At 39.1% G+C, this 19600-nt stretch overlaps 1 protein-coding gene across 3 annotated transcripts in view; it reads left to right on the top strand.

The window, feature by feature from the left end:
• The window catches only part of LOC124721529 (synapse-associated protein 1), a 289918-nt gene that overhangs the window by 123275 nt on the left and 147043 nt on the right, over positions 1–19600 (top strand). For all 3 annotated transcript variants that reach the window (XM_047246548.1, XM_047246547.1, XM_047246549.1), the window contains exon 2: positions 8735–8965. In XM_047246548.1, the coding sequence (XP_047102504.1) occupies positions 8735–8965 (231 nt within the window). The remainder of the gene's footprint in view (positions 1–8734; positions 8966–19600) is intronic.

The following is a 19600-nucleotide window of genomic DNA, read 5'->3' as shown; positions in this document are numbered from 1 at the left end:
TCAACAAAGGAGGTAGCTTACAAAACACTCGTTCGACCTATACTTGAGTATTGCTCATCAGTGTGGTATCCGTACCAGATCGGGTTGACGGAGGAGATAGAGAAGATCCAAAGAAGAGTGGCGCGTTTCGTCACAGGGTTATTTGGTAACCGTGATAGCGTTACGGAGATGTTTAACAAACTCAAGTGGCAGACTCTGCAAGAGAGGCGCTCTGCATCGCGGTGTAGCTTGCTCGCCAGGTTTCGAGAGGGTGCGTTTCTGGATGAGGTATCGAATATATTGCTTCCCCCTACTTAAACCTCCCGAGGAGATCACGAATGTAAAATTAGAGAGATTAGAGCGCGCACGGAGGCTTTCAGACAGTCGTTCTTCCCGCGAACCATACGCGACTGGAACAGGAAAGGGAGGTAATGACAGTGGCACGTAAAGTGCCCTCCGCCACACACCGTTGGGTGGCTTGCGGAGTATAAATGTAGATGTAGAAGTACGGGAGGTCTTTTTGCCGGACCCTGTGCAGCGCTAAGTAATCTCTGCCATGAATTTGAGTGGTTTTTATAGTATTTAGATATGAAATTTGCGTATTCCCACCCGCGAGCGTACGTCATGTACATCAGGTGGCCTTGATTACTTTCTTATTGACCGTATGGGGATTTTGCCTGCTCACTACCAATGCTTTGCTACGTGCGCGTAAAACCCGTTGGTGAACTTCGGCACAGTTGCTTGCGAAATCGCTGGTGTTGGTGCAGCGAACGCTCTTGTTAAAAAGCTACGCATTTGTTACCTTCACGTGTTGCAGCGTGCAGACGAAGCATCAAGTAGTCAAAAACAACCTCTATCAAGGACCCATGGTGTGGAACGTCCACTGGTAGTCTCTTCGTGGTCCTCATCAGAAAAAGCTAATGCCAACAGTCTGCACTGTGTTTTAATGAATTTCTTTATTACCGCGTGCAATTAAAACAGGAGTCTGTAATCAAAAATGAAGTTAATTCCATTTTCAACGATTGCAGTGCTACTCAAGATGAAAATGTTAGGGTTGACTTGTTATCCTCCTATGTCTGCAACAGGTTTTACCTGAAATAGTTTTTAAAGCGTTATATTTGCCAAAGTTTTTATTTTTAGAAGTGCAATTTCGGCATTAACCCTAGCAACTGACCAACGCATTTTCTACACTGAAGAGCCCGTGAAACTGGTACACCTGCCTGATATCGTGTAGGGACCCCGCGAGCACACAGAAGTGACGCAACACGACTTGGCATGGACTCCACTGGTATCTGAAGTAGTGCTGCTGGAATTGACAACATGAATCCTGCAGGGCTGTCCATAAATCCGTAAGAGGAGGAGGGTGGACATCTCTTCTGAACAGCACGTTGCAAAGCATCCTAGATATGCTCAATAATGTTCATGTCTGGGGAGTTTGGTGGCCAGCGGAAGTGTTAAAATCGGAAGAGTGTTTTGGAGCCACTCTGTAGCAATTCTGGACGTGTGGGGTGTCGCATTGTCGTTGTCGAATAGCCTAAATCCCTCGGAAAGCACAATGGACATGAATGGATGCAGGTGATCAGATAGGATGCATACGTACGTGTCCTGTCAGAGTCGTATCTAGACACATCAGGTGCCCCGTATCACTCCAACTGCACACGCCCCACACCATTACGGACCCTCCACCAGCTTCAACAGTCATCTGCTGACATATTGGGTTCATTACGTTGTCTCCATACCCGTAAACGTCGATACGCTCGATACAATTTGAAATGAGACTCGTCCGACCAGGCAACATGTTTCCATATGTCAACAGCCCAATGTTGGTGTTGACGGGCCCAGGCTAGGTACATGAGTGGGTCTTCAGCTCCGAAAGCCCATGTCGATGATGTTTCTTTGAGTGGTTCGCACGTTGAAACTCGTTGATGGCTCAGCACTGAAATTTGCAGCAATTTGCGGAAGGATTGCACTTTAGTCACTTTGAACGATTCTCTTCAGACATCGTTAGTCCCGTTCTTGCAGGACCTTTCTCCGGCCGCAGGGGTGTCGGAGATTTGATGTTTCACCGGAGTCCTGATATTCACGGTACACTCGTGAAATGGTCGCACGGGACAATCCCAACTTCATCACTATTTCGGAGATGCTGTGTACCATCGTTCGTGCGCCGACTATAACACCACGTTCAAACTCAATTAAATCCAGATAACCTGCCATTGTAGTAGCATTAACTGAGCCAACAGCTGCGCCACACACTTGTCTTACATAGGCGTTGTCGACCGTAGCGCCGCATTCTGCCTGGTTACGTATCTCTGTATTTGAATAAGCGTGCCTATACCAGTTTCTTTGGCGCTTCAATGTATAACGCACATCACCAAAGATGGGGAGTTACTTATCCCCACCCTAAAAAAGTTATAATACAACACAGTACGTTGATTTTAATTGATTTATATTACTAACATACTTTTTAAAGTAATATTGGTCTGTAAGTAGGATCCAGAACATGAAAAGATCTTTTACGACACTTTCAGCAACATCAGTGTATTTTCATTATATCCACTGTGGATGATGAACTGCGACTGTCATTTAAATCGGCGATTCATCTGGTAATAAATATGCAACCAGTCGCTTTTTTACGATTTATTCAACCATGAACATGTTTCCGAGCCACTGCAGGCTCATCAGCACTGCATCTTGCTACACTTGGTCAACAAGACAATGTTCTTGGAACAGCGCACCAGAGAAGACATAATCTGTCAATATTAACCGTGCTCGTCGAAGTTTTAAGCAACAACTGCTCACAATGGGGGACAATATTTTACGTTTTCAAGACACTGTGCGCTCTTTGGGTTTATTATTTGACTCTAAATTAACTAGGCTCACACACCCGAAAGATATACGAACAAAGGGCTCCCAGTCATTGAATATTTTGAAATGCCTTAGTGGAAAAATATGGGGAGCTGACAGGTCTCGCCTCTTGCAGTTTTATGGAGCATTTGTTCAATCACCTTTAGACAATGGCAGCGTGGTATGCGGATCTGCTCGCCCGTCCTACCTCAAGATACTAGTTAGATGCTGTCCACCAGGAGGGCATTCCGATATGTACTGGAGCGTTTCGGACCAGTCCAGTTCAGAGTCTGTGTGCAGAGGTTGCTGAACCACCACTCTGAACTCGGCGACGTATCCTTTTGGCTCGACAGATGATGAAAATCTCCGCGTCACCTCAGTCGTTGACATTTAGTTCAGTGGTTCAACCCACCTTTGAACAGCCGTTCAGAAATCGGCCCCATGCGACCAAGCCAGTTGGGATACGTGCATAAGACTGTCTCAAGGATCTGGATCTATCGGGCATCAAAATACACAGCCAGGTATGGAGCGCATTGCGCCTTCAGAGGCTCAATGTGATTTTAAGCGTGATACAGCACAAGGAAACTTGTACTCCAGATTTTGTTTTTACAACATTGTTTTCGTCAATTTTAAGTACGTACCACAGTTTTATAGTTGTTTATACAGATGGATCCCAGCAAGAGAATGTCCTCGGTTGTTCTGCTGTTTTCCCTGATAGGGTTTTTAAAGTGCGTCTTCCGGAACAATTTACAAATTATGATGCGGAATTATATGTCATTCTGATGGCACTGGAGAGGATTCGTAGACATCGCCGTACAAGGTTTCTTGTCTGTTCCGACTCGCTTAGTGCACTGCAAGCACTTCACAAAATTTATTCAGTAGACCCGCTGATTCAGCTCATCGATGACTCCTTACAGCGGCTCCAACACCGTGGGAAGGAGGTGATCTTTTGCTGGGTACCTGGCCACATTGGGACACACGGCAACGACATGACCGACAACGTCGCCAAGGAAGCATGTTGGAGTTGTGCTGTCCATCAATGCTCCATTCTCTCTTGCAAGCCATCATCTCATTTCCTGACACACGTATCATGCATAAGTGGGAGACTGAATGGTTGCAGGTATCAGACAACAAACAGCGGTCGCTCAAATTGACCACAAAAGCATGGGGGACTTCGTGCCAGCTTCACCGCTGGAAGGAAGTTCTGCTTAGCAGACTGCGCATCGGGAATGACCCTTGAACACATTGCTTCCTCCTTCGACGGGAGGATCCACCACTCAGTGCAGTTCGTGATGTGCCACTCTGTTCGGCATATTGTGGTTGCGTTTGTCCTATATATTGATATTAGGGCAGCCCTCAGTCTCGATGGAAATCTGCCCACCATCTTCGCAGATATTGATACCAGTGTTAAGAGTGGTGAAATTTTGTGAACCGTCAGGCCTCATCCCTAAATTAGTGGGGAAGGGAGGCAGACTTTAATACATTATAAACTGCTGCGCATGTGGTGACAGCCTTCGTCCCCACCCATGAGATTAGCATGATGACTTTTCGTCAGCGCGCTGATGACCATGATGTCGAGCGCGCTTCACCTTAAATCATCATCATCATCATCATCATCATCATCATCATCTTCTAACACCTCCATCTGATGATGGGCCTGCAGTGATTCGAAAACGTGTTAATGGTTCAATAAATCGTAAAAAAGCGAGTGGTTGCATATTTATTACCAGATAAATCGCCAATCAATGTATTTTCAATAACGTGTACAACCAAGATGGAGGTATTTCATTACCACAAAAAAAGATTTTAAAATGGGAAATTTCGTTTATTTTTGTTGATTTTTACTTGCAACATACTTCCTAAAGAGCGTCTGATGAGTAAAAGATCAAAGGCTCGGCGGAAAAATGTTTCCGATTGCATACAGAACCACAATTGTTCCCAGACGTGCACCTCCTTGTCTTTCTTCGTGGCTCCGAACTCCAAATATATGGAAACCGCAAGGGGAGGCATCGGGACTGTACGGGGCATGTGTAAGGGCTACCCATCAAAACTTCTGCGGCGTAGAGGAAACAACGTTGATGAGCCGGCCCATATGTTGACAAGATTGTTTAGAGCACGATACGGAATTTCGCCGGAAAGCCCTTACACATCCTCCATACAGTCCCAATACCTCTGTATGTTTGGAGTTTGAAAAAAGACATTCGTGGCCGTCTGTTTGCTTCAGACGAAGAGGTGCACACCTTGGTACAATCATGGTTGCATAGGCAACCGCAGACATTTCCCCATGAAGGCACCGACTGTCTAGTTTCACAGTGAAGGCACCGACCGTCTAGTTTCACAGTGAGGTACACATACTAACAGTTATAACGATTAGTTTTGAAATAATAAAAGGTATACTTTCTTTTACCCACCTGTCTCCTTTCCATATGACTGCCCTTTACACAGGGTGGGGCAAATAAGTGGCCCGGACGAGTGGATATTATCAGACGCGAATCTGTGCATATAACCACACCCTCTGTGGTTATATGCAACAGGCTGGAGCAACTGCCGATACAGCACATTTACGCAATCTTCAAAACTGACTGAGTTGTTAGCAGAGGTAAGTCTGGTCGCGGCCCTGTCTGGTCACCTAGGTCACTTGATCTGTCAGTGTGCGATTACTTTGTGAGGGGAGCCCTCAAGTGTAACGTGTATCGCAACACTCCTCATAGCCTTCAAAAACTATAGCAGAACATTTCGGATGAGACTGCAGTAATTCAGCAGTCGAGCTTCCATTTGCCTTGAGAAACTTGCTGATCAGGAACCAAAAGTGCCAAGAGATGAACTGTGGTCACTTTAAACACCTGCTGTTGTCGGGTTAGCACTGTATCTTTACTCTGTTGTTTTTCTTGGTACCGTGGAACTCTGTTCTCCAGGCCACTTTTATCTGCCCCACCCTGTACATATTACACCAAAAATATTGTAGAACGTAATGTACTCAAAAGTTTGCCACCAGAATGTGACAAAATGGCATACTTGGCCAGTGGCAGCTGGTATTTCAAGTGTCGCTCAGAGGCAGCTTACAAGGGGGCGGGCGTCTGCACATACGCAGGCATACACAAAGAACAAAAACAGTATTATTTCAGCAGACAAATTAATTTTTTGCTTAAAGTAAAAAGAGCTTGCAGTACTTCAGGTCCTACTGTGTCCTGTTTAAAGTGTATCCTATTTCACCCCTTAAAAAAAAAAAACAACACACAGAAACCAAACTCCCTTATTAACATTTCTTTGTGAAAAGCCTGCGTATTTTGTTTCGATGAATCACTAAATCTCCACACAACTGAAAATACATTGTTCTATTTATACACTATATTGATATGCTGGTATATTCGAGAAACTATACTGTTTCTCAGGTGCTAAACAAAAGTACTGAGGTGCGTGTCTTTGTTATGTTAATGATACAGCGGTAGTGTAAGATGTTACAGGGTGTAAAAAAGTTCTCGAACTGGAGAAATTTCCTGTATTTGCGACGTTTCTGTAACGCTGAAGAATAAGACACCAGCAGAGAGCATTCACAGATCAGCAGAACTGTCAGGATAATGTATGAATGCAAAGGTTTGAAGTTCTTTGCAGTTACGATTATTATCTACTAAATTATTTCTTTGGAAAATTGAATTTGTGGGTTACTGCAACCGAGAGGAATTTAACTCATCGGTCATCTGTTTGTTGTTCCTGATATGAAGTAAATTCTTGATACTGATAAACATGTTGTTTGGCTTTTGTAGCTAGGTTCTTGCTTTAAAATGCCGTAAATGTAGTGTCCGGAAGACAGTTATTAACTGATACAACAAAAACCATTCTCATTTCGTTGTTGTATGTTAAGTGTCACAAATACGCAAGCTTTTACTCCATAAAATATCGCAAGGCCCTATTGTGTGACCATGTCAAGATATTACAACTTACCGATTGTACCTAAGCATTTTATCATACTTTTTTTCTCTGCATGCGTATTGTAAATAACGATGTTTTTGGAAAATGTCTGCTCTTCGGTGATCAGCTTCTAAATATTCATTTAAATAGAGATTGTCAAACTCGTATTTTGCTAGTGGTAACGTTTTGTAGTGAATGAGCGCTGTATTCATGATATTCTTAATTTAATAAATTTCGTATAAAGATGTTAATAACACTTATTGACAGATTTCTGCTTTTACTTTCCAGCTACAGTACGTAATTGTACCTTTCCACAGACTAGATACTTCGTTTTCTCAAATTTGTCTGCTCGTTATGTTTAAAAATGGGAGGGGGGGGGGGGGAGGAGGGAGGTAAAGAGGCAAATATATAGTATATGTTACAGCTTTCTTCTATAGCCGCACTAAACTTCTTGTATGTATAACCTTTGCTTTTCCTCCCACATTATGGTATAATATAATAAGCGTGAATGAATGAGGCCATATTACAGTATCAGCATTTACTGTCCTATTAAATCCTCATTATAACCATAATGGGCATACTTTCAAGCTAATTTTATTAATATGAAACTCCCAAGTCATTAACACATCAGTGTAACACCCATGAATTAATAGTTACCTGCTGTTTTTTAGAAATGCTTCCCAGTCTTTGAGACAAACCACTTTCACTTGTGACTTCCTGTATACCTTGTTTACAGTAACAAAAATAATTTGTCACTGAAATATGTATCAGTGTCTTTCATATTTACATATCTTGGTTCTGGTTTTAATGAAGTTCAGAAGGGGTACTCTAGATTTTTTTCATTTTACTAGTAAAAACTTCGGTGTCAACAATAGCTAGGAGTGGGATATGTTCAGAACATGGAAGAACTCTAATAGTAAAAAGAGTAACAGAAACTTGAAATTTAAGATGAAAATAAACTGTGAGGACTGTGAAACTTCCAGACAGATTAAAAGCATATGTTCGACTGGGACCCAAACCCAGCCATTTACCTTATTGGGAAGGATAAGTCTGGGGGGTCTGATCTGGCACTCAGTTCTAGTCTTTCAGTTACACAACAGTGTGCACTTTCCCATGGGGTGGATGATTCATTTTGCAAGGACTGTGGTAACATGGGAATTTTGTTTCAAAGTTTCTTTGGTAACTGGAGAAGCTTATCCATGTTCATGTAACAGGATTAGCATGTCACTCCATACCCTTCACATAAAATGTTACTGTGAAGAGTGAAAAGTGTATAAAGTTCCTTAGAGACTGAACAAGACATACAAAATTCATTTTGTTCATATGTGGCCTCTTGAAGCATTCTCCTTGTAGCCCTACAGCTAAAGATAAATGCAAAATAAATAATGTTTTGCTATTTTTTCAATTTTTTCTGATTTAATATATGATGAAAATTCTGTACTACTTCAGGAGGTCGACAATCATGTTCTTAAAAACGAAAGAAGTGTACTTTTAACAGATTTATATGCTTTTATTGCAACTTTAACTACTTACAGCAAGAACACACTGCTGTGTAACTTACATGTTCGCAATTGGCATCATTGAGGACCATATTCAGTACTTTTTTCATTTTGCTCATTTCTTGTACCAAGCTAGGTGCCTGCAAGATATCACCTTTTAATACTGTAATTGTGTGTTGGTAACATTGTGCTGTCTGGAATTGTATGATGCCTCTTATTAGCTCAAAATGATGACATAGTCATTTATTCTAGGCTGTAGCTAATTCCTAAAGTCATTGGCTGTGAAAAGTTGTAGGGCAAATGATTCAAATAAAATCACTGTTCATTTATGTTAATGGCTAACTTCCATTCCACTGCTATTAAAAATCTTTCATTTTCTATCATTTCTGTTTATAAGTAAATTGCTGTGCTGCATAAATGAAGTATGTGCAAGAGTTTTTGCCTTCAAGAAGTGAGGTCACTGAAAAGACTGAGTTTTAATTAAACTCCCTTATTCTTTGCAGTCCGACTAAAGGAAGCAAACTGGAGATGTTGGGGAATGTAAAGAGCCAGATGACAAGCTGGCTAGGGTCTGGTGTTTTGGGAGGCCTAAGGAAGGGGGACCCATCAGACCCAAATGCAACTACAGGCCAGCAACCATCAGATCAGTCAAGTGATCCTGCTCAGCAGACTTCTACTTCCGAGAAGCCAGCACAGGACACAACTCAAGAAACCAAAGAAGATGATGACTCCAGGTTTGTTGATTTTAATTAGCATTGTGAATGTTAGTACAAATATTAAGAACAATAAATAAATTGACATTGTATAGTATGAATTACAGTAGGTAGGATAAAATAACATTGGTTTCATCTGGATGTTATCACATGTGGAGACATCTGAATTGTAGGTTTCATTCTTCAGTCCCAAAGAGTGTGCGAAATCGGACAAGCAGAATATGTTGGTAGGTGAGGTGGCAACACAGGAACAATATGTTTCTGATTATCATTTTGTCAAGTTTCGTAACAAAAAGCGTAATTCATAAATAAAAACTAAAATTAATGTTTCTACCCAGTTTCTCTCATTCCTGTTTCAACTGAGCTAGTCAAACATTTTTAAGGGCCTCAGTGTTTAGACACTGAACTCTCAAAATTCTAGCTTAACATTATGGCCAAAGGTGCTGACATGTATATCATAATTATAAAATCATATTAATACAAAATCACAAGTAATGAGAAATTTTCAATGTCATGATGCATTGAATCAGTACTGGAAAGTACATAATAAGCTTATTAGCTTTTGAAACATGTAACAGGTCTCAGCTTTACTTACACATAAATTTGCAAGACGTTGGGAACTTTGTTTACACATGCCTTACTTCAAGGAATTTATTGGCTTCAGTTTAAGCTAGTAAATGGCACAATGTGAAACATGATCATATTTGGTTATTGTAACAAAACATCTGTGATTAGTATACAAATGGAACCATAGCTAAAATTGATTGGTCTGTGAAACCACTTCATGCCTCTTCCTCTTAATTTTACAACCTCATTAACAACACTGTTTCAGATAACTTCTTTCTTTTATAGTTATACATTTTTACAGATGCTGGTATCCATTTTCTTAATCTGCTTTACCACTGTTTGCTTAGAGGCTAATGGGGGACACTTCATAGATGTATCAACACTCAACTTACAAAGAAGGCCAGCATAAGCACCACATTGTTAACATGTTGTTCAACTTACATTTTCATATAACATTACCATTAAATAATAAGCGTTTGGTGCAGTTTTCTCTGGATTAAGTGTGTGTGAAATTGAGCTGTGTTACATATTTCTCTTTAGATTTTCTAGTTATAAAAATAACTCATCAGTTACAAGCTAAACTAGCCTTTTAGTGGTCTTGTGATTGCTCTAAATGATAGTGTGTAGCATAGCTTACGGTGAGAGTTGAAATGAAATAAGGTAGCATGGCCCTCCAAATTTACAGTGGCAGTATTGAGAAGCATTTCTACAACCTTTATTATCAAAGATTATTTAAATTCTGCGATTGTGTGTTGAGGGTCTTGTACGTTCTGCAGTAGTGTTTGCATTACCTGTAGTAGCTTGCTTTCTGGCATGTTACTACTTTTGCACATGTTTTGTAAATGGTTTCTTTCAGAAACAGTTTTGTTTTGATTCTGTATATTTTTAGTGATGGGCGTGGAATAAATTACTATGTTACAAATTTTACCACGGTGAGTGAAAGATGATCTTCCTTGGCTTCTATATCTTGTGACCGAGTAAAACATGGAGATAAATTGGCATTTGCAAATGCATGTGCAGTGTTCTTGACATCAATTATGGGTTTCCGTAGTGAAGTGGAAAATTTGAGGAAGTGATTTAATACCAACTGTGTTTTAAACACAATAAATAATAAAACAGAACTACAGTGGCAAATACTCTATAGTTTTAGATTGAAAGACAAAGGTCTGGAAGCTAGCATAAGAGGTAATACTTCAGCATGCAATAAGTGTGTGTGTGTCACGTGAATGCATTAGCTTGCAAAATGAAGGTGAGCCAGACTACCAGCCTAGACTTTAATCCATTCAACAGTTAACAAGAGTGGTTTGATTAGACTACAGAAACACAAGATATAAATCACACAGATCAGAATTCAAACAGTTCAGATAGATGTGGCATATGACTTGCTTCCCTTCTGTGGTTAAAGTAAGCTAAGGGGTAGGAATATCATTTGACCATAGAAATATAACTATGTTAGCGAATTTCGGGGTGGGCAACGGTTGAACACATGTAGATGCCAATAGAGAAGTAAGAGGACAAAGTGGGATATCAAAAGCTACTTATGAAGTTTGTCCAGCCAATGCCTTCTTCATTAATGAGCCTGGTTACTAGTTAGATAACTCACAGTAATAATTCAAGGTGAACAGTCAGAGACACAAACCCACAGCTGGTTTAATAACACACATTTTTTTTCCGTGATTTTTTTCCCTTTATAAAGCTTGACTAATAAATCAGCTATGCTATAAGTACCATAATTCCATAAACTTTTGAAGAGAAAAGGTGCTCACAAAACTTAAGAATCAACTTATGAGTGCGGCGGATCTGAACATGTCCTGAACACAAGGAGGACTGTAACTCTTGGGTACATGGAGAGAAGCTGAACACTTTCTTACCACATGGATCACCATAAATAACTTCCTGTATGTAAATGGTGAAAACAGTGTGCAAGTACTCACTACTGTGTGATGATTGGAATTTTGTATTGATGGTGCAGCCATTTTCCATATGACAAATTGAACATGCATTATTAGTGCTACTACAGCCATAGGTACTACAAAGTTGTAATTCATGTTAATAGTTGCAATTTGTCAGATGACAACATATCATACAAAACATACTAAACGTTTTCTCTGAAAAGTAATTACAAAAAAATAGTTTGGAAGCTTATTCATTAGGGGGACAATCCCCTCTTTCATGATGGCCACTTGGAAACTTGTATCGGTCAACATGAAGCAGTTGTAATGCCAATGCATACATTACAAAGATGAACTAAAAACAAGTAGAAACATTTCTATGTTCAATAATCTAGGCAGAGAGACAGCCACATCGAATCTGAAATGAAAACTCAAATGACTTAGCCCTGGAGTCCAGCAAGTACAGGAAATGTGGCTCTAGTCTGAAGAATAGTTGACCAATCAATCGACAGATATGTATATGTAGAACAGTTCATGATTGGAGGGCGGACTAATTAGTATACATCCACTGTGAAGAAACTTCAAAAGGAACAGCTTCTACTGCTCATAGTACCATAGTAGAACAACATCGAAAGACCTCTTGCAGAATACAAAGAAATTCAGGTCATGTGAAAAAGCTGTCAGTGGCACGAAAGCTAGTGTGTAGACACTCCTAAATGCTACAGGAACAGAAATAAATTTGATCAAACCCTAAGCACAATTTTGAAGTCCATTTTCAAGTCTTCAATAAAAGAAGTTGCAAGACTGTTATCTCAGTGTAATGTGCATTTCACTGGAAAGGTGGATAATATAAGTATTAGTGTCATGGGCATTCAGAAACAGTTGAAATAATTGAAACTGAACACTGTTTCACCGTCTAATAGGCTACCCATAATATTCAATACAGAACTTTCAACAAAGTTATCCCCCATTTTAACCATAATATACTGTAGATCCCTCAAACAAAATACTGCACTCAGAAGTTGAAAATTTGTGACTGAATTGAAGTTAAGTTTGTAGGGAGGACTCCGCATGTTATCTTAGATTGAAAATCAACAACAGATACTGAGTTAGCTTCAGTCATGCTCCAGGGTGGTGTACTGAACCTTCCTGCCCTCCTCATAGAAAAGGATCTTCTCAATCTCAGCTCACATTGTGGCTCATCACACACCATACCAAAGCAGTATTAGTTGAAAGAAAGATGAAGCATGTTAAGGATACTAACTAGTAGCAGGTATGTCCATATCTATTTGTGGTAAAATTCTAAAACCATTTTGCCATTCACCATAAACTAATAAGGATGCTCCCATTGAAACTTAGATCCTGCGTATGCTCTTGACCTCAGACTTCGTATAGGTGATGCAATGAATTGCTGTCTGAGAAAAGCTGCACAAATATCGAGTCGCATCTTGATAAGATCAGAAAATGGTGCATTGTAAAATTGTGTCACAGAACAGATTCGTATTGTGTGACAACAATAGGTATGTCACAGTTGGAATTACATTCATGCAAGTACCTGGGTTTAATGTTTTGTGGGGAATATGAAATGGAATGATGACATAGGCTTAAGCAGCAGGTAGCAGGCGTTGGTTCACGGCAGGATACTGGGAACTTGTAGGTAGTCTACAAAGGAAATTACTCCCAAAACTCTTACGTGTTGTATCTTAGAATGTTGCTCAAGTGTGGGACGCGTACCAACAGTGAATTTACTATAATGTAGACAAAGGAAGACAGTGTGAATAGTCAAAAGTCTGTCTGACCCACAGGAGAGCACCACAAAAATACTGAAATGAAACAGAATTTTCAGACACCAGGTATCCTGTGAAAGCCTAATCACAAAGATCCAAGAACCAATATTAAGTGAAGAACCCAGGAATTGACTTCAGGCCCCATCAGGAATGCAAAGACAAGATTAGTCTAATTTTAACATGCACAGAGGCATCCAAGCTTTCATTCATTCTTTCCCTGCTTGGTAGTCGAATGGAATGGGAAGAAATACTAACGTGTGGTACAATACACCCTTGCTCAGGTTGTTAGCAATGGTTCGTAGAGTGTGTGTGTAATGTAGATGGTCAGACATGCTGTCCTAGTGGCCGAAATGCCAAATAAATGATGGTATAAATCGATTTTTCAGTGATCGGTTCATTGTAGAACTTCGGCAACTCAATGAGGCAAGATTCTTTGTACATGATTAATCGTCATATTTAGACATATAAAACCATATTAAATGATTATAATTTTGGTCCACATGATTTTGGAATTGTTGTGAAACAGGTCAGTCTACAAATCTAACAATATGTTCTTGGGCTAACAGAACACACATACACAAGCCCTTGTTAGAGAAATTGCTAGAGATAGATAATGTATGTAAAACTTCTTTCCAAATGACATGCTTATTTGCTGCAGTGTCAATGGCTATTGTAGTTAACTAGTGTTCTACAGCGATGTTGCCTCACGACAATATATGGAATATGTATGATACACTAACTGTAGATTGAAATTGAGGAGCTAGATGCAAATATTGTGATAAAATGCACTGTTACACACTTGAATTGCAGCTGTGAAGGCATGTAGATGACTGTTAAATACCTCCAGCCTATTAAACTCTTGGCTTCAATATAGCCAATGCTAATAAGAAGTCGAAAGAGGTAGTGTTGAACCTAGGCATTCTGTGTTGGTGAGCACATGGTCATCTGCGAAACCATTGAAGCTGAGGTACCATTACTTATACTGTTGATGTTCAGTCACTGTCATGTATGTAGTAGCAGAGTAAAGTATTGCTAAGGCTGTGTATGCAACAGATGCACCACTTACACAGCAAGGATTGTAATACTGGTAAGATGTCCACCAGAAGGTGCATCATAATGACCCACCTACAAGTAATGCACAAAGAGGTTGCCTTGATACACAATATCAGCTCATGGAGGCATTTGTTAATGCAGCAAACTTTGTCACGTTCACCTACATTAGTTGTGGATAACTGGATGGGTGTTGGCTTGATAAATTTTGAAGCAAGCCAGATTCTGTATTTTACATGTGTCAAAATTTTTATTTGTGGGACACTCAAGCCTTGCATGACATAAGCCGCTATAGGCAACCACGGTTTTGGGGTCTTAGCTCCATCATCGGGTGTATCTGAAATCTGAAGTAAAATAACAGCTCTAACCTACTCCATTTAGCGATTAAGAAATTTTTAAACAATTAAAGATTGACAATTAAAAACTGAAAGAGAGAAAATGTTTCAACAATAATCTACCTAGAAGTGGTGGGGCATCATGTCTATGAGCTAACAGTTGATAAGCAAACATCTGTCATAAGTGGACTGTCAAATAATATCTCAAATTGTGGCTGCGACACGGCAAGCAGACTGAACAGTAACACCACAGGCCATATTTGTGGTAAACACTGTGATGGAAGGGCATAACGTGACAGAGAGAGAAACTAAGGTATAAGCATGTACGAATGCCAAAAAAATACAGAAGCAATATAGGTAATGGCGGTCCATTACAAAAGATGTTCACGTTAATAAACAAATTGGAAAAAGCAGCATGACTAGTAACAGAATATGTGCAACAAAGCAATCCATAAGACACAGAATCCTAATATAACTAACAGCATGAGCCAAATGCTGAGACACATACAATTTACCAAAATCTGCATCAAAAGCAGGAAAGTACAAACATAACACGCAACGGGTTGTAAACCAGTGAAATTAAAAGGTAAAACATTTAAAAAATAAAACTGGCAAATATAAATCCAATTACTGAAGAGTTCTAACATAACAAATGACAGGTCATGAACCGATGAAGTTAAAAAGATAATGCATTTGAAAGATGAAAAAATTTCTAAAACATTTCAAGAAACTAAAAAAAATTAAGATGAATACAAGTATTATTGCACTTATTCTGTTGTTAATCATGCTATTTTTTGTTACTTGTTTGTTAAGGTGAACATATCTCGTAATGGAGTGCCATGACTTTCGGTTGTTGGGTATATTTCTTCTGCACTTTTTTTGGTGTTTGTACATTCTTGTACCTTAGCTCCTCTCCATGTCAAACCACTTTATCTGTTTTTCAGTTTCTTAATCTCCATCTTCAGTCGTTTAAGAAATTCATAATTGCTTAATGAAGTACGTTGTTTTACTTCTGATTTCAGACTCGTCCGATGGTGGGTCGACTAAGAAATCGTGGTAATGCATAGCGACTTTTATCGTGCAAGACTTTATTGACCAAAGTATTTTAAAATTGTGGTGGATTTGTTTACCATGAACATTTTTATGAGAGTGTTTGCCCTGGAGAGCAAAAGGAAATTGCCCAGTATTCTGGTTGATATTATTGGTAATATAATTATGCTTAGTACATGCAGTGCCCATAGATAATGTAGCAGAACTTTGAGCTGGTGTTTGTGCACTAAGGAAACTCTGTTTACTTTGTCACTCAAGACTATAAATGTATCATCGTCAGCTATAGGGTCTAGACTCTAGAGGGTCTGATACGACTAGCATGGATTTTTCTGAAATTTTGTATGAACATTCACACATGTTGCCAGTGAATATTGGTAAAGTTTTGTATTCACCAGTGTAATGTTTCCAGAGATCATCACTTTCTTGAGCCCGTAGCGCAACTATCGAAAGCCCACTTCTGAATTTTCGACAACTTGGAGACATACCATCTCCAGCAGTATTATCTTGAAAGAAACAAAACTATGCCATCTTGTACAACTTATTCACCCTGAAGCAAAAGTCATAAAACTGCTCAATAAATATTTTTTTATATGGATAATTTAAACCAAAGTAGGATGAAAAAACAGATCTTTGAAAAAGACATGAAATTTAGCTTTTTATATCTCTGGAAGTAACTGCAGGATAATCATGAAACTTTGCACATAGTAAGTTACCAATACAGGGTTTTAGAATATAAAATTTCGTTCTACTACTGCTTTCAAGTAGTTTACAGATTGAATGCAAAGTTCATGATATTTTAAAAATGCCAAAAATGTTAATTTGTAGCCCACTTTCGCTAAATAGTCTTCTACAGACTCTTTTGAACCAATTTCATTGGAAAGTCCGTGCTCTAAACCAACTAAAACACTAATTTGGTTTTGCAGTGTACACATAAGAGCCCCCCCCCCCCCCCAAAAAAAAAAAAGACAATGAGAAGGTGGGGGTGCATTTAAAATATGCCTATATTCTGCTGGTACTCGGATTAAATCTGACGTGTTGTGTTACATTCTACAATTGCTTAACACTCTCTGGGGGAAGGTAATATCAAGTCCTGATGACTAAGAAGTGAGATAGTCGTTCCACTGTATAAACATCAAGAAATGGGTGTCGTTTTGTCATGATTCATTATGACATATCAGGCACACACACACACACACACACACACACACACACACACACTCTCTCTCTCTCTCTCTCTCTCTCTCTCTCTCTCTCTCTCTCTCTCTCTCTGTATAAATTGCCTTAAAGTTGTACACTGTTATCACATTGTGTAAGTCCTGGGATGTTCATAGCAGCCTACCTTTTCTTTTACATACTAGTTTAATTCCGGTTTAAAGTATAGCAAATTTTGTGTCTGCATAGTTTTCAGTTTATGTGAGCTGATGAAAAATTGTGTTGCTCTGGTCCAAGGTGGCTTAATCACTGTTGGTTTCTTTTAAAGTGAGAAAATTAGCATTCCCATCACCATAGGGGCTACACCCAGTAGCTGTGCATTGGCAGCCACTGATGGATTTCTGTACCACAAGTTCCCAAGCCTGTCTTCACACAGGATCCCAAGCCTGATGATATATTTCTAGAAGTGTCAGAGGAAAAATCCAGAAAATGCCTGTTTTAGGATCCAAAACATGTTGTTACCTTCAAGCTACATGAAATTTTACAGGTTTCATTAATTTTCTGTAGAACGTCATCAGGAAAACTATACTGTCAACCAGATGTCAGTGAGGGTGCTGTGTCACCTCTTGATGACCAATAAAATGAATTTCCTGGGCCATGTGGGTGCATAAAGCTCAGCAGCAGTCTCGGATATTTCCAGCTCTCCACACCCTTCCATAAATGCATGCAGCCTATTTTCCTGGCTGGAGGTCTGATATGTTTCTCTTCTGCACTGAGAGCATTAACGGCATTAAATTTGTTTTCATCAGCAAAGAAGAAAGTGATCGGAGTAAAGTTTTAAGAGAAGAGTGGTTATAACGTGGTCATACTTTAGCAGGAACTAGAGAAAATATCATTTTTTTCCAAATAATGATGCAACAATTCAGGTTAGCAGATTTTCAAATGATGAATAATCTTTTCTGGGTATAATTAGTGACAATAGTGGAGAAGATACATTAACATCAGACTTCCAATCAGGGCAATATTCTGCAAGCATTTATGAAAAAGTGTGGTTGATTGGAAATATCCATGAAACTTCCCCAAAGAAGAAGAGGGAGGATGCTGTAATAAGTGTCATGCACTAACATGGCCCAGCAAATTCGTTTTATTTGCCATCAAAGGCCACAAGCCTAGTGTTCCATAATAGCACGTTATTGCAGTCATTCCTCATGACATCCTACAGCAAATTAATGAAACCTGTAAAAAGTTAAAGTAGCTTGAAAGAAACCTAAGCTTAGGATCCTAAAAGAGACCTCTTTGAACTTTGTCCTCTGACACTTAAAGAAAGAGATCATCCGGCTTTGGGATCCTGCGTAAAGAAACCCTTATCAGGCTTTGAAACCTGTGGTAAAGAAACTGACCGGTAACAGCTGATGACTGACTATTGGATGTGGCCCCTATGGTGATGGGAATGCTGGTTTTCTCACTTTAAAAGTCACCAGCAGTAGTTAAGCCACCATGGACCATAGCAACATATTTACACAATTTTTCATCAGTTCCCATAAAGTGTAAACTATGCAAACACAAAATATGCTATAATTTAAACTGGAGTTAAACTAGTATGTCAATAGCATTGCACAATAAAAGAACTCAAAATGGTCTATAATGTGAGTCCTTTGCAAAAAAAAGTCAGGCAGACTCATAAGAACTTCTGCAAAACTTGCACAATGTGATGATGGTGTACAGATTGAAAGCAGTTTATTCAGCTGTTAGGCAACAGTTTTACCAACATAATGTCCAGTGCCTTGGTAATGCACAGCTAGTTTGATACCGTAGCTATCATAGCGGAAAACAGGCTGAAATATGTCCTGATAAGTCGTGACAAAAATGCACCCATTTTTTGAAGTTTGTATAGTTGTTCTGACTCGATCTCACTTCCTAACCATCAGGACTTCTGATGTTGCCTTCCCTATATAGAGTGCTAAGCAATTGTAGAACATAATAAAAAGATTTCAAATTTAATTTGAGTATTGCGGAATATGGGCCTATTTTAAATGCACCTCTACCTTGTTGTTGTATTTTTTTGGGGCCTTGTGTGCTCACATTGTGAAAAAAATTAGTTTCTTTGGTGGTTTAGAACATGATCTTTCTAATAAAAACAGTTTCAGAAAATTTTATTTTGTAAAAGTTGGCTAAAAATAGCCAATTTTGGCGTTTTAAAAATATCATCAACTTTGTCTTAAATTGCTGGCATGCAGTAAGAGAATGAAATTTTATATTAAAAAAAAAAAACCTTGTATTGGTAAATTATTACGTACAAAGTTTCAGGTTTATCCTGCAGGTACTTCCAGAGATATAAAAAGCTAATTTTACATTTTTATTTATTTATTTTTTCAAGTGTGTCTTTCTTCAGCTGACTTTGGTTAAAATTATCCCTATAAAAATTGCTCAGAAATTTTTTGATGATTTTACTTGAGCATGTGAAAAGTTGCGTGAGATAGTCAAGTTTTGTTTCTTTCAAGAAAATATTGCTGGAGACATTGTGTCTCAACATAGCCGAAAATGTATGTGTATGTGGGGGGAGAATGGAGGATGTACTTTCGGTAGTTGAACTGTGTAATTAAACAAATGACTATATCCCTGGAAGTATTATATTGGCAAAAGTAAAACTGTGCTGATGACATGTGTCAATGCTCTCACAAAATTTCAGCAAAATGTGTGATGGTTATGGGAAACTTTTCTAAAATTAGACCACGTTGGCTCCAGTAAGGACAAAAAACCTGTCAGTGCAGTGGACTGTCTAATACAATTTTAATCTAGTAAGTTCTGGAGGTAAGCTAGAAA

The sequence above is a fragment of the Schistocerca piceifrons genome, chromosome X (genome assembly GCF_021461385.2).
Source record: "Schistocerca piceifrons isolate TAMUIC-IGC-003096 chromosome X, iqSchPice1.1, whole genome shotgun sequence".
Lineage (NCBI taxonomy): Eukaryota > Metazoa > Arthropoda > Insecta > Orthoptera > Acrididae > Schistocerca > Schistocerca piceifrons.
The sequence above is the reverse complement of the archived record's forward strand: the minus strand, read 5'-3'. Positions and strand labels throughout refer to the sequence as shown.